A 17,262-nucleotide genomic window follows, 5' to 3' on the forward strand; every position below is an offset into this window, starting at 1 on the left:
ACATTCCAGGGTTCGTAACCGACTCGTTTGTACCAAGTATGATACTGTCTCTCGGGTTGTCGCACGATTTCCCATTTGTTGTTATCACCAATTAATTCTTCCCCTATCTGCGATATTATACAGTTTATTTACGAGTAGTACTCGAAACCCACGAAGTAAAACTTAGCTATTGAAATTGACTTGGATTCGCGAGTATACATGGACACTATTTAGCGCTTCGATAATTTCCAAAATTACAAGGTGATACGTAATTGATGATACGAACGAGGTTAAAGATATTTTATGGCTTGAAATAAAATGGAAATCAAAAATAGTGAAATTGTGTCGGAGGCATCGTTTTCGATGAAAATGCATTTGAAAATCAATCGAGTATGCGTGCACCTAAACAATAATTTGTTTTAAAAATTCCACTACAGACATTTCAAAACTGACGTCCATATAACAACACGGAGTATGAATCCAGATCTTATTATCGGAGAAATGGAGAAAAAATAGTAATGTTTCTTTTATACAACTTAATTTTCCATCCTGTATTTTGGGAGTAGCGAAAACTGAAAAAAGAATTTTATTCTTTAGATCTCTTTTTAAAATAAAATCTAACAGAAGAACATATTCGTATAAAAGTTTCTTTTTTAACCGTGGAATGAGAATCTGTAAATAAAAATATACGTTTCTATTTCAAAAACACAGAGTCAACTTTCAAATAACTTTCAAAACTCTTGATAGATACACAATAAATAAAATAGTTGTATTTTTTCCCTTGAAACCGAGAAACATTTGCATTCGATACTTTTCCTGAAAGTACACTGTTTTCATAATTTTAGATTATCGAAATACCCCTTTAAGAACACGTTAATAGATAAATATCGATAACAAACCTTGACATTGTATCGTGGAACAAAAAAACAACCATATCCGTGGTCTCTAGCAAAATTCGTAACGCCAGTCGACGTTCAAGTGTGTTCGGTCGATTTTCGAATGCATTTTTCTCAAAAATGATGTGTCCCGCGCAATTTCGTTATCCTCGATCTTCGGTTGATTTCGAGGCCATAGAATCTCTCAGTTCTCGTTTGTATCGTCGATTGCGAGCCATCCTGTAACATTTGGAGCGAAAATGCGCCGAACGGAGCCCGCGCGTTAATTCGAATCGTACATCGAACTCGATCCCATCTCTGGTCGAAAACACCGCGATAAAATCGCACAGTGTTTGGAAAACAACCAGCGTAATCGGAAAAATAAACAGAATCTTCCGTATAAAGAGTGGAAGAAGACAGCATGGACGGAGTGGGAGAAATAAGGGGCATACCTGTTTACGGTATAAGGTATAACGGTATACCTAACCACAATTATACTTATTGTATTGGCACCCCAAGTATAAGATATAAAGGTGTACAATTACAGTGGGTGGTAAAATTATTACGAACACATTGAAACCACTATTTATTCGAAGTTTGGTCAGAAATTAAAAATGCACTTAATTCGCAGCAACATCTTACAATTTTCAAGCTTTTATAATAAAAAAAAACAAAACTACATTTACGTCAATATTTGGTCACGTCACCTTTCTCATCTACAATTACCTGAATACTTCTCTGCAAGCTATTGATATTTTCTCGACATTTCTTTAAAAACCGTGTCAAGTAACTGAGTTCTAATTGTCTCGTTAAGGGCACGTTCGATTCCCTTCTTGATCAAACTTCAAACAAGTAGTAATAATTTCAAACTATAATAATTCGATCGGCCACTGTATACCTATTGTATCGGTACACCAGGTACAGTGTACAACGAAATACCTAGCTGCAATAACACCTATTGTGTCAATACACCAGGTATAACCGGTACAACCAACTACGATACGATAAAAACACCCGTTACTTATCTCGCTCCGCCCATTCTGTCTTCCCCCGCTCCTTACACATGGAAATCGGCTTACTTTCCCGACCACGCTGAAAACGACCTCGCGTGGGACCGAGTGTCCTCTGAACAGCATTACGTTTCCGTTCGAAGTACGCGATACTTTTCTTTTTCTATATTTACACGATTCCGCCGGGATGGAGTGGATTTCGTCGGGACGATTAGTAGAGGTTCGCGGTTTTCAGAGGCAACGGGTCCAGTAGATAAGGTGGTAGCGCGGCGGAGAAGGGCCTTGGGCTGCACGAACCCCATGCACCGCCGCCACCATTGCTTCCCCGTGTATTGGGCGAGCTTCCGTCCGTGGTGATGTCCGTCGTGTGCTTCACGCTCACCAGATTCGGATTCGCGATCGGTTTCACCTCGTTCGCGGATAGCACGCTGTTGGAACCGCCCGGCGGTGTTGCCGGACTTCTCGGTGAACGACCCTCCGCTTTCACGTTGCTCGCCACTGGGCTGGAAGCACCACTGTCCACTCCGATCCCGCTCTGGGAATTGGTCTTCTGCTGGGCGAGCCTCTCCTGCTTCCGGAATTTCGCACGTCGGTTCTGAAACCACACCTGCAACGAGGGAGACGAAATTCTTTAAACGAGGCATGGTAGAAGTTTAGAAACATACGCGGGGAGAACTCGTGAAAGTTATTTTACTTCGAATTTCTACGCAGGAAAAATAATTGCTTTTTCTTTTGTTCGTAATTTTCTTTTTATGGTCGCGATAGCACTTCCAGCATGGGAAAGCAATCGTTAACGGACACGATATTCTTAACCCCCCGCTGGAACTACGCGTGGGTCTTTTCGGACCCAGGGAAACTTATATATAGCTCAATTATATCGTTAGTGCAGTTTTTCTGAGAGATGAAGAAAAGTGGGATAAAATAATGAAATCTTCTTTGCAAATATTTGTCGCCTTAATTTCTGGTATTTCGAGGATTAAAGCATTCAGCTAACAATAAGCTCTTGCCCAATCGTCGATCGTGAATGTGTTAATACAGGGTGGAACCCGTGTTTACGAACGGTCGAATGTCGACAATCGTCTCGAGTTACCTCGCTCCCTACTCTCCGGCTTAGCAACGATAATAAATACCGAGAAAAGTGTGACGAACGTTCGAAACATATTTGTAACGTTTATGGAATATACGAAATATGTATATACTTAAACGCTTGAATTTCGTTTTAACAGTTGGATAATAACAATGTTCTTAAAAACCAAGATTCTACGACAGGGATGGTTACTTCTTCGACTGGACCCTGTATTCGCTGTATAGTCGACCGCTAGTCGATTCACCGTGCAAGGGTTAAATTACTGTTATACGTGTTAATAACTTATTATGTTTCACCGATGTTCCACCGAGTACGTCGATAAATGGAGTTGAACAGCTGTTGGTCGTCGACGAGACAACTAACTAGCCATTTGGAGTTGCTCTCGAGATTTCAAAGAGATACGATATTTTATTCCTTGTTCGCTAATTTATATCTTATTGTACCGTATTGTAAAATATTACATCATATTATATCGCATTATACCGTTGCATCGTGGTCGAAGTAGTGAATGTCTCTTTTTGACACCAAAATGAAATTGGCCGAAAGGATAAAAAGTAGAAGGTTTGAGCTTTAATTTGCTTCCTGTCTCGATAGTTTTCGATCAATATTAACAAAGTTATGGAATTTAAAATTTGATCATTCTTCAGTAGTACTCGAGTGGTCCTAATTCGATGGTTAAGAACTGTACAGTGTAATTCTCTTGGCAACATAAAATCAGTATCACCACCTAAACATCCCAGAGATAATCGTGTTTTTAGTTCACAGATGATACAAATACAGCAGTCTCCACTGCACTAGCGTCGTTGCCGACCAGCCAATGACGCAACAGGGACATCGACCACTTCAGCGCTATAGTATACAAACATGGGATTATCGCTGGGGTGTTAGGTGGCGACACTGTCTTTGTGTCCACTGGCGCGAGAATCACCCTGTATAAATACAGTAAAGTCTCCGTAGTTGACAATCACGCAACTACTCCATAGATGGCAGTCGCTACCCCCACCCCATGAGTAGTCTTTAGGTTCTAATCAGCCGTGTAATCGGATGGTCAACTCGACGATTTTAGATTCTTTTTACATTGACGCTCAAAATTAATCGATCTTTCTTTATACGTACTAGATTGTACGTGTTACAACCTAATACTATACTGTTCAATAAGTTTCATCGAAGAACAAAACTTATTGAACAACCTATTACTGTTCGTTGGCGATAGGAAGGCAAACGAGTGTTTACACTCTAGTTTATAGCCTACCAGTTTCTTTACCATCGCATGTATTGTTGCTATTGGCAAAGGATAATGAATCTCCCAAATAATGAAATGTTGCTATCGACAGAGGCCAATAGCGACTGTGTATGAGGTAGTAGGGAAAATAGTAGATTGTAAAGTAGAGTGGGGATGTAAACACTCGTTTGTCTCCTTCTCACGGACGGATAGTACTTTTGATAAAAGGGTGAGAATTGTAATTATAGTACTAACTGCTTAAAAATACTCCTAATTCTTACTTTCCTAAACAGTATTTTCAAGGAATTAAACTATTTAAAAATAATGCTATCTTTAGTTTAACTCTTTAAAAATAGTATTATCGTTAACTCAGTTCCTTAAAAATAGTATTATTATATTTGTATCTAATTTTAGTGTTTGCATAGAAGTAAATATTTGTAAGTGAAATAGATCGAGGTTCGAAAACTCGACTACATTCTTTTGGTAAAAGAATAAATTTCTATCGTTTTCATCGCACGATCAAATACTTTTGAGCGATAATGTATGCCAATAAATCGAAACTTTTTCGCGATATGAAATATCGTATATTTATGTGTTCTGTTGTTGGCATCCGGGGACCCCATGTTACCGCCATCTATGGAGATTTCACTGTACGACGTATCAGTCGGACCGATACACCTTTCAAATTTATCATTTTTTCCAACGATGTTTTTTGAAAAATTGAATTACATTACTCGATGGAATTATTTTCTTTTTTATCATTCCTTGAAAATATTTAATCTTTCACGCACGAACCTGTCCCAATATTTCCCCAAAAAAAGGGAATCACAGAAATGAGAGAATAATACAACTTTTGTTGTATTCATCAATTAAAATACTCCACGTTTGAAAACATATAACCTACAAACGACGAAGACGTATAATTTGCAAAATATCAATGCATAATTAACAACTACTTTTGTTATACTAATCGACTGAAACATCAACCGTTCACGAACGATTCAATCTACATACGACGAAGACGCATAATTGACAAGTACATTTGTTATACCAATCGACTAAAACACCCACCGACGCATAATTGACAAAATACATATATTCGAAATGGCCGCAACGCCTAAAGAGGACGCCCGGAAACGTTGGTCCGCCATTCTCGACGTCTACTAACCATCGACGATAAATACACCATCGTTCCATCGAATCATTTTTAACACATTAAACGTCATGGTGGTCACTGGTGACTAACGCTCGGAGCTTACGTCTCTTTAAATCGTTTACAAGAAACGAAACTGATACCTGTAAACGTTCGAACAACGTTACTATCCTCGTTATCACACTACAAACTAACAATCGCTCGAATGCGTTGACGAATATCTTTATTTTTCGCGCTACAATTTGAAAACAAATTTCGAGAACCCTCTAAGACATGAGAAACTCTCCTGGGCCAGTAAACGTGTTGACCGATCTCATTGTTCGGTTCCGAATAGTCTGGAATCAACGAATTCTGGTCGATTCTGTGTTCGTGGACGATCTCGGGAAAAACGAATTCTCCGTCAGACGTCTCTGTAAGAGTGTAACAGTCGCTCTTGGAAAAAGGAGGAGAGGTAGAGAGTGTGCTGGCTGGTCCCTCTGGCTCGTCAGAGGAAAACGGCGGCAGCCAGCGCTCGTAATTGGCTCTAGTTGGCCAAATGAAATATTTAACGAATAAAATAAACGGAAAGCGGCGGTGACCTGCATGTTAAAGTAGCGGATTTATTTGCTTTACCGTTTATCTGACCAGCAAAGCCACCCTCACCCCTTGTGTCCCGTGTTATCTCGCTCCGTTCAGTTCGTCCTTGTCTCTCACCCTTGTTCGTTCCTCGACGTGTGTGCACGTGGGATCCCACCCCTAGATTTTCCATGGGCGGCTACGTTCTAGGCTCCGTAGGACGGGGCTGAGTGGCAGCGGCCGTGAAAGAGGGGGAAAGGGGTGGATTCAGAGAGTCAGGGGCGCGGGACACCATGATGAACGTGATTGCCCTTTCCGGACGGCAAACACTGCTATTGGATTTTTATCAGTCGCCGTTGCCGCTGAACGCGCGGAACGGACGCGCCTGTTCGAGAAATTCCACGAACGAATGAACGAACGAACGAACGAACCGGACGAACGAACGAACGAACGAACGAACGAACGAACGTACCCGTTCGAAATCCTCGAACCGCGTTCTCTTTCCGTTACCCTGGATTAATCGGCCAATGATTTTATGAACCCTTTGCCCGGGAGAGTTTGTACACAGACGTTGGTGTTTCGTATTTACGAAAGTAACACGCCAATTGCAGTTTTATTCCGTTCGAATGACGCCTTGGATCCTCCATCTGTTGTTATTATTATTATCGCGATTGTGAACATATGTTTCGATTCGTGAAAAATCGTTCGTTATCGAATAAAATCTTGTTTCGAGGTAATATATGATAAGTTGTACAGTACATAGTTATATACTAAGTACACGTGTATTGTGTTTGTATATGCATCTGAGGTTTAAAAAATCTAATTGTAAAAGTCGTGCGTATCAAATTTACGAAAGTAACACGCGATTCGCAACTTTCGAGCTCGATTCTCCACCTACCCTCGTTATTATCATGATTTTAGACCTATTTTTCGGTTCGTGCAAATAGTTCTGTTCGTGAATATAATCTTTCGTTAATGAATAAAATCTTCTTGTCTCAAGATAGAGGAAAGATGGAAAATATGATCGCAATGATTAATTTTATAATAATTCTAACGATTGCGAATCATTGATATTCGAACGTTGGCCGTCGGAACTCATCCGTGCATCGATTTTAATTAAAATCAATATTACTGCCATATTTGTGAATATCATACAAGTCTTTAATCAGAAATTCTCAATCTTTTCAAAGACACCTACCGTAAACTATATATTTGTATTAAGATGAAGAATCAAGAATATTCGACAAATAGGGGCTGTATTATAAATTATACATATTTTTAGGTATGGAAATTTTTGTACGATTATTTTGTATTATCATAGAATTCCTAACAAAATTTAGTATTAGAATCAAATTTCGGTTACAAGTATCAATTGTGCTAATTATACCTGGAGACAAACGATAAGCATTCTTAACAAATTCCTACTAAATGGATCTTGTCTTCGAAAATACTCCGAATAGAATTAGTTCAAAATAATCCACTTATTATAATTAAACTTCGTTTATAGGTATCAATTGTGCAAATTACACCCAGAGACAGACGATAAGAATTCTTAGCAAATTCGTACTAAATATACCTACGTCTTCCAAATTTACTTTCAACCTAAGCGTACCTTTTATCTTTGACCCGAATGCATGGCAATATAAACGGTGACATAAAAAGGGGGTGTAGTATTGAACTAGTTACAAATGTAATCGTTCGCAATAAATTGACTTCCATGACAAAAATTTTCTATTCTCCGTGTAACGTTATCAATCGATTATTCTTATAAAAAATTGTAAGTACCGTAACGGTCGTAATTCACCACTGTATAATCAATGTTCGATAGAATTTGGCGAAAGATTTCAATGAGAATTATAATACTTGAACAGCGTAGATGTTGAGGAATTTCCCTATTGAGTGTAACAAACGGTTAACAAACGAAGTGTACTAAATATACCTCGTCTTTGAAATTTACTTGCAACCGAAGCATACCTTTTATCTTTTACCCGAATGCATGGCAATATAAACGGTGACATAAAAAGGGGGTGTAGTATGGAACTGGGCACAAATGTAATCGTTCGCAATAAATTGACTTCCATGACAAAAATTTTCTATTCTCCGTGTAACGTTATCAATCGATTATTCTTATAAAAAATTGTAAGTACCGTAACGATCGTAATTCACCACTGTATAATCAATGTTCGATAGAATTTGGCGAAAGATTTCGATGAGAATTAGTTGAACAGTGTAGGTGTTGAGGAATTCCCCTATTGAGTGTAACAAACGGTTAACAAACGAAGTGTACTAAATATACCTCGTCTTTGAAATTTACTTGCAACCGAAGCATACCTTTTATCTTTTACCCGAATGCATGGCAATATAAACGGTGACATAAAAAGGGGGTGTAGTATTGAACTAGTTACAAATGTAATCGTTCGCAATAAATTGACTTCCATGACAAAAATTTTCTATTCTCCGTGTAACGTTATCAATCGATTATTCTTATAAAAAATTATAAGTACCGTAACGATCGTAATTCACCACTGTATAATCAATGTTCGATAGAATTTGGCGAAAGATTTCGATGAGAATTACTTGAGCAGCGTAGGTGTTGAGGAATTCCCCTATTGAGTGTAACAAAAGGTTAACAAACGGAGTGTCGTTCCCGACGGCGGCGTAATAAAATTACGTCATCGTCCACCAAAAACTATGTAACACACGCAGAAGCCGCCGGTACGCGCCAGTGACAACAATAATTCGTATTTGGCCACGGACCAAACCCCGAAGAGACCGTAGCATGTGTGCCGTTGTTTGCCGAACGGACGACGACGACGGCGTGAATTAGGGAGACTACGTGCTGGCGTTAATGTTAAATAAATACAGTGCGCCTAAATAAAATGCAACGAGCCGCACCGACAGATGTCCGCCTCGTTTTGGATAAATATTTAAGCCTCGCTTTATACGCTCCGTTGCCTCGACGCTCGGCGTTTCGTTTCGAGCGTGCACGGTTCTTCAAAATTCTCCTCCTGTCGCGCAATCGTGACGTTTTCATTGGGTATTTACGTTCGAGAAAGAATCGTCGATCGTTGCTGTTTTTCCTGAAACGTTTCGGGTAAAGAGCGAAACAGATTTGTACGTAACTTATACGAAGATCGTTACTTTAACAAATTGGTGAGTAAAGGTAGATTTTGAACGAATAAAAATTTTGTACACGGTTCTACAAAATTTTCTTTCTATCTTCTGCATAGAGACTTTGCATTCGAGAAATAATCTTCCATTTGTTACTTAACCAAAGAGTAATCGTTACTTTAACAATTTGGTGAGTAAAAGTAGATTTTGAACGAATTAAAATTTTGTACACGGTTCTGCAAAATTTTCTTTCTATCTTCTGTATGGAGACCTTGCGATTAAGAAAGAATCTTCCATTTGTTACTTATTCGAAGATCGTTACTTTAATAAATTGATGAGTAAAAGTAGATTTTGAATGAATTAATTTCATACACGGTTCTACAAAATTTTCTTTCTGTCTTCTTCATCGGGTGTTTGCGTTCGAGAAAGAATCGTCGATCGCTGCTATTTTTCCTGAAACATTTCGAGTAAAATGTGAAACGAATTGGAACATAACTTATTCGAAGATCGTTACTTTAACAAATGGGCGAGTAAATGTGGATTTTGAATCGATCCAAATTGCGCAATAAATATATTTTATTCGAAACTGTTCGAAATTTAACTTCTTCTCGTATTTTCGAATATTTTATTTGAGACTCCAATCGCCTTTTTCCTTTGCAAATGCAGAAATGTATAGAATTTATGAAAAGAAATTATTTAATATTATTTAATAAACGTATGACGATTCGAAATTTCATTTAAACTTTCAATTTCAAATGTTTTTCCAATTTTCACTTAATCTAATCTTCGTCAAGATGCATTAACTCATAGAGCTAAGTTACTTTCTATGTCAATTTTGTTTAATTTTTAAACCAAGTATATCAAATGGAACATTGCATCCGGGAATAATTCGAGAATAATTTATCGTATTCTTCCGGGAAGAAAAGTTACAGCGATCGTTGAAAATGAAAATCAAAAGTAAGATGCTCGAGTGGAAAAGATTAACGTTGCAAATAATCGCTGAACACGTTGAAATAAATAGTATACAACGAATTAAGAGGAAAAGCAATCTCAGGTAAGAACTAGCGACGGATCCAACAGGGTAACTTTCCCTAGTGGTTAGAACTTCCGACTCAACACTGATGAAAATCACTTCCTCCGATGGTTTTTATGGAGATAATACCTTAGATCCTTGAAGGCCAGGAAATAAAATAAAACAAGAATGCAAATTAGTTCTCCATAGCCAAAGAATTCGTTGATTTTCAGGATTATTTCTTTCAAAATATAGAATAACAAAATTCTGTCCACATTTATAAAAAGTAATCAAATCTTTTACCATAAGAAGCCATCGGATGTAATGAATGAGTAATCGAAAATGTAAAAAAAAAACAATTAAGAATTCATTAACCACGAGTTAATCGACAGTCGCTGAAATTGTAATCGTGAAATCTACTTTCACAAATATCGATTAAATTTCTTCCTTCTGTAAGCAAAAATTTTCTTGCAGTTCGTACTTTGAGAAAAATCTAAACCAATTACAAATAATTGTCCAATATCTTGAGAGTTTGATTGGCGGGTATTGTTGTTAAGGAAATTGCTGAAATTTCGTGGTTCTAAGAAGGAGGAATATTTTCGAAGTTTGCGTAAATATTTTGACAAGCAAGACCCGAAAGCTTATGGACCGAACATTAGGAATTCTAGTGCGGTAGCAACATCGGGTTCGCGCCGTATTTACTCGTTCGATTAACCCCGCGATTGTGACTCGTCGTGATTTCCTCCTTCTGGACCAGTTACCCAAGGATTTCGTGCAGTCGCTGTTTTGCCCTTAGGGCGTTCGAATCTAACTCTACAACGAACGTTCAAGTCCGGAAACGTTGTACATCCCTTCTAAACGTTGTACAAACATTGTCGATGCAACCACGAAGACTCTTGACATTTAGTTTTTAATTTTAAGTACATTAATACCCTCGTGAGAATTCGTACACCCAGAAAAACGATTAAAGAAACAAATTTGGAATTTTCTCTCAGTCGAACTGTTCACTCTTGCGTCCAATTTGTTTCCGATAGAACACGTTTCTAAATAAAAATTGACGAAGAAGTTATCGCCGCCAATCGAAACTGCGCAAGAGAGCTTGAAACGTGACAAGTGAATACCTTCGAATGTATTAGTCGTATAAAAAGATATTAACCAGCGAAATCTTACAGCAAGTATATATATTTTAATAGGTATCACATTGAAAATTATGAGATTTATCCGATAGATTCTACATCTATCAGATTTGACGATCGTCGTTATAAATTATATTAAATTTGAAACGTAGCCGGCTGCTGGTTATATACTGTAATACCTGAACAAGACGGAAATGAACCTTCCAATCGACCGACTAAACGCACTATCGAAATGCCCAGGCAATAGTTCGCTGTACATTTGCAGATACCGTGTCTCGCGCTATGATCCCGTTCGGTACGGACACCAAAGTGGAATAGAGAGCCATTGACAGCGAATCGTCACGGTTCTGGTCGGACACGAAAGTGGATACACAGTTAATGAGACCTGTCTAAGCGATTTATTCATCAGGCCCGGTGGCATCGAATCGACCGATGCATCTCTTAATCAAGATTTCGACTGCAGAGCCATGCGTTTCCGCCCCGAACTTATTTGGCTAATTGAAGAAGGCGATCCCGCGGCGGCTGAGAGTGTCGCAGTGGCCATCAGCTGTAATCCCATTACAGCGCGTCTGATTTGATGGTCTTAATGAATCCTTGATTGTTATAGCGTCGCTCTACGCTCTCCAAGTGGATACGACTTATCGGCTCGTTTCATTTCGATACAATGCAAACGTACTGCGCAGAAGTGAAATGTTGACCTCTGAAAGGAATTGTGGATTGGGTGGGCTTTCAAAGATTTGGAAGTAAGCAAAAATTGCACGACGTTGACCACATTCCTTTTAATCTATGTGACATCTTTCCAAGTCGCAATGTACTGTGCAGAGCTGAGAAATTGACTTCTGAAAGAGTTGTAGATTGGGTTGGACATTTTAATGGACTTTCAAAGATTTGGAAGTAAGCAAAAATTGCACGATGTTGTCCACATTCCTTTTAATCTGTGTGACATCTTTCCAACTCGCCATGTACTGTGCAGAGCTGAGAAATTGACTTCTGGAAAAAATTGCGAATTATTGGGTCAGACGTTTCAATCAATCTTCGAAGACCTATAATTAAGCAAACATTGCTCGACACTATCCACATTCCCCTTAGTCCAGATGACATCTTTCGAACTCGCCCTAGTATATACTATACCGAGCTGAAAAGTTGACCTTTGGAAGAAACTACGAAACTACATTCCTCTTACACATAGTACTACATTCTACTTGATCCAGATGACATCTTTCCAGCTCTCCACAGTTATTCGATGAAAACCTTGGTACTGTAAAAAGTACTACATTCTCCTTAATCGAGATGACATCTTTTCAATTCTTCATAGTACTGTGCAGAGTTGAGAAGCGACTTCTGATAGGAATTACGAATCGTATTGGACCAGACGTTCTAGTCAGCCTTCGAAGATCTATGGCTAAAATTGCTCAACCGTATCCACATTCCTTTGAATCTAGATGACATCTTTCCAACTACGCATACTGCTATGCGCAGTTAAAAAATTGACATCTGGAAAAAAATTGTAAATAGTATCAGATCGAACGTTCTAATCGGTTTTCGAAGACTCGGGCCTAAGTAATAATTACTCGACGTTGTCCACATTCCCCTTATACATGATATTACATTCCCCTTTAATCCACGAGTCATCTTTCCAGTTGCCAACTATACACACACCACTTCGTAACTCATTGAAATCGTAAGATTTGCCATTTTCACGTTAGCCTCATTTATCGACAAACGTTTCATTCCAATTTTTTCAGCCAACTGTCCACTAAAAGTAGTAAAAAGAAACATCGATCGATCAAATGCACATTCGTGAATCGTAGAGTGTTCCGCTTCGGGAATTGATTTCGGAAATTTTAACCTAATCCGAAACCTAGCAAACTCGTTTCGCTGTTTTTTAAACGTAGAAATATCTATAACCCACGAATATCTATAAAAGCGAACTTCAGGGAGATCCTTTTCTCAAACAGGATCGTCAATATTATATTTTAAGTTCAATATTTTTATTAATCATTACGAAAGATAAAGAGAGTCACGAACGATATATAAATACGGGTACAGTGAGGACATCTGGAAAGAAAAACGTTCGATGTAAAAATAATAGCGTCGACGTATCATTGTAACGTCTACTTAACATCTATTTCCCAAATTCTGTTCGAATATATTAATTCAATTCCGGGTGACAGCCAACTCTGAATCGACCGTCGAATACCAAAACCGTAACCTTCCGTCTGATTGATCGACGAAGCGGATCAGCCGTAACGGTAATTCGCCTTGACTTCCGGCCACTGCGATATTGATAGGACCGTTTTCGGATACATCCTTATAACTCGCTTAATGCGACGCATCGAGAGAATCTTGGACGTGCTATGAATGTTTCAAGCAGTTCAGCGTGCCCGAGCATACGAAGTGAATCCTTCATTCTGATCGGGCGTCGCGTCTCTCACGTCGAGCATATTGCTCACGAAGATTGACCAAGAGGGAATGAATCAGAAACGGAAGACCTTTTTTGTTTAACGAGTCCATACTTCGAATCACAAATCTTGAGAAGTCGTTTACAAGATACATCTTCTGTTTCGCACATTGCACACTTGACCGACTAAATAATACACGCACCTCTTGTACGTGTCTCTCTATGAAATTTTGTGTAATTTAAATTTTAATCAGAATTTAGCTTGCACAGTTAGCAAGAGAAGAAAAATAATGCGTATTATTCATAATGGCTATCTTAAATCATTTGCAACAAGAAACAGAATATTCCGCGCGCGATTTCTGGATCGTATCATCGAGTATGAAATAATCCGCAGAAAGCGAGTTGTATAGTATAGCGTATATATGATTTTGTAAACGTGGTATTATTAACGGTACGGACCGAGTGTCGATAACGCAGATAGTTCGAGATACGTTTAAATTAGTCGCGTAATCGAATTTTAAAAAACCGTCGCTCGCGGTTTATTTCGTGATACGAATACAGTTATTCCGTTTTTGGATGCAAATAAGTTGAATATTCTTCGTGTGGTTACTTCAGAAACTGTTTTTGTTACAATGTTCTTTAAATTATCCCTACGAAAAGTTTTGCAAAACGATCAAATCCCTCGAAGAAAACCCGGACAAAAAAATCTTCCGAAATGACTTCGAAGACCATGTAAACCTCGATAATCGTTCGAGTCGCATCGTTTACAAGTCATTGTCGCAGAAAATGAGTATTTTAAACGGTATCATTATTTTTCTCTTGCTGCTAACTAAGCAAAGAAATATCAATTAGTGAAAAGTACTAATGTTTCCCATTATATTTACCCAATACACTTATAACGGTACTTTCAAATAGATTGGGTCGCGTCGTTTACAAGTCGCTACCGCGAAAGATAGTTATTTCGAACGATACTACTTTTTCCTCGTTATCAAATGTGCAAGTAAACGACGATCGATTAAACATAATAGCGTTTCCTATTATATTTACACCTGTAACGGTACTTTCAAATGGATTGGATCGTGTCGTTTACAAGTCGTTACCGCGAAAGATAGTTACTTCGAACGATACTACTTTTTCCTCGTTAACAAATGTGTAAGTAAACGACGATCGATTAAACATAATAATGTTTCTTGTTATATTTACACCTGTAACGGTACTTTCAAATGGATTGGGTCGCGTCGTTTACAAGTCACTACCGCAAAAGATAGTTACTTCGAACGATACCGTTTCTCTCTCGTTACCAAGTGTGCAAATAAACGATTTCATCGTGTTTATAATAGCACCGATGTACTTTTAACCGAACTTACGGTCAGGATTCGGTAGATCCAACCAATCGGTCGTCAGAATGTTAATCGTGGCATTCGCATGAGCACAAGTGTTCACGGACGGTCGTTAAAGAAGTTGGAGCGTAAACGCGGAATTGCTCCACGCCACACGCTTCTGGATGTTTCCAGCTCCCGACGTCGTTCTCCGTGGATGATACCCAGCAGGACAGTTTTTAATCACCGTAAGTGGATCTACATAGAGTTCGCAATTACCAGGGCACACTCCGGGCATGGGCCCCTTGTGTATCAGCCCACCCTCGGCCGACCAGCACCGGAGCACTGCCAGCACCAGAACCGAGCCAGCTCGAATGTTTTCCCCATTTCATCCCTCCGTGGAAGCAGTCAGCCCCTTCTTCCGTCCGCCGCTACACCCCTACACCCCTCTCTCGTCGCCTTGCCTTTCTATCTAGAATCCTTCGTCAAGAGTGTTATTGCCCGTTCTTGTCTCTGGTGTTCCCGTTGCGCCTTCCTGATCTCTGCCTCCTGCGTCGATCTCTTTCTCCATTTTTCTTCCACTTATCGAGAAAGAATCGAAGTCGAAGACCCGCTCTTTCAGTGTATCGTGTCTTAAATTGTGGATTTTTAGGAGTTGCTTAATCTTGGTACGTTCCTCGGTTTTTTTTCGACCCGAGAGTCTTCTTTTCCTCGCAAAATACGAGGTAGAACGAAAACGAAGTTTGTAAGTTTGAAGGTAGATAATACTTGCCGAACGGAGCGGAAAATTCTTAGTAAAGATGACTCGGAGAATTTACATTTACAAAGTTACAAAGTAGAATGATAAAAGTGATTGTAAGTTTTAAGGTAGACAGTACTCGCCATTTGGAGCAGAAATGTCCGTATAAACATTAGTCGAAAAAGTAATATTTACAAAGTTACTGGATAGAATGAAAAAAGAGTTCATCGCTGTTGAAATATTAGTGGTCAAATGGAGCAGAAATATCTTCACAAAGCTTTCGTTGAAAACTATTATTTACAACAAAGTTGGAAGGTAGAACGAAAAAGAGATTACTTGTATTCATCGAATACTTCTTTCACCACTATGAATATCTTTACACTACTCTATTTATCGAATACTTTTTACACTACACTGTTTACCTAATATTTCTTACACTACTATATATATCGACCGAATATTACTTATATTCCTTATGAATATTTCTTACAATATTCACCAAAGATTATTTATGTTCATCGAACATTATATTCACTGAATATTTTTCAAAATATTCACCGAATATTTCTTACAATATTCACCAAAGATTAATTATGTCCATTGAATATTGTGTTCACTGAATATTTTTTTAAATATTCACTGCGCATTTCGTACAATATTCACCGTAGATTCCTTATATTCATCGAATATTACATTCACTGAAAATTTGATAATATCCACCGAATACAATTTCTTGCAATATTTACCAAATATTCGTGTCGCCGGTGTTCGAATATTCGAAAATTCGACCGGTCTCAGCCCCGGTTCGGAGTACAGAAACGTTCGTTGCTTCTTTCCTGATCGTGGGTAGCCTCGTTTCCTTCGATTTCTGCATTTCCCGTGTGTCTTTTCTCCTTTCGTTTTCCCGTGTTTTTCTTAGTTTTCCGCAGAGTGTGCCATGCACCCCGCCCTGTCTCACCGTCGGAGACGACCCTTCGTCAGAAGTGTCCCCGTCCCCCGATCACCCTCTTTCAAATTGACCTCTCGTTTCTCATGAATGTACACTACCGTATCCCACCGGGAGAAAGAAACTCGTGTTGATTTTCCAGGAGCTCTCCCAAGGCTGTCTACGTCCAAATTGCTCGTTCCAAGTCAGGCTACCTTCGTCCCTTTGTTACACCTACGCCAACGCGATTGGGCACACCGATGGCGTCTTGCTCGATGAGAAGGAAAATTTTCATCGCGTTTCTGCCGCGAATTCAGGACTCGCGGACAGAGTAAACGAGAAACAACGATCGAAAGAACGAACGAAAGAATCAAACAGCCCTGCCCTTGGCGCTGGGCTATTAGAACACTTGCCCCAGTCCTGTAATAGGTTGCTCGATAAGTTTTGTCATTCGATAAGAAACGAAGCTACTAGGTTCGTCGTTTTATTTTTCTAAAGATGGTAACACTGTTCGATGAACATATGTAAAATTTAACGTTGATCTGTCGATCCGTTCGTATATTTACAATTGTTCAAAATTGAAGGGTCATGGTATTCTTTTACAATTGAACAAACGACAAAACTTATCGAACAACCACTTCAAGTGGCTCCCCACTTAAGGGTTGGTGATTTTCATTTTATAAAAAATAAACAAATTTTACTAGTAGGGGTAATCGATTCTTTTTAAAGGTACTTTTA

The 17,262-nt window shown here is 38.8% G+C and overlaps 1 protein-coding gene across 1 annotated transcript in view; it reads right to left on the reverse strand.

Moving 5' to 3' along the window:
• Nucleotides 1–553: 553 nt before the first annotated feature.
• Nucleotides 554–17,262, reverse strand: part of LOC143147196 (uncharacterized) — a 29,109-nt gene continuing 12,400 nt past the window's right edge. Inside the window, exon 3 of the mRNA XM_076312250.1 lies at nucleotides 554–2,471. Coding sequence (XP_076168365.1) covers nucleotides 2,076–2,471 — 396 coding nt within the window. The 3' untranslated portion in view covers nucleotides 554–2,075. The remainder of the gene's footprint in view (nucleotides 2,472–17,262) is intronic.

Source organism: Ptiloglossa arizonensis, chromosome 5 (assembly GCF_051014685.1).
Source record: "Ptiloglossa arizonensis isolate GNS036 chromosome 5, iyPtiAriz1_principal, whole genome shotgun sequence".
NCBI lineage: Eukaryota > Metazoa > Arthropoda > Insecta > Hymenoptera > Colletidae > Ptiloglossa > Ptiloglossa arizonensis.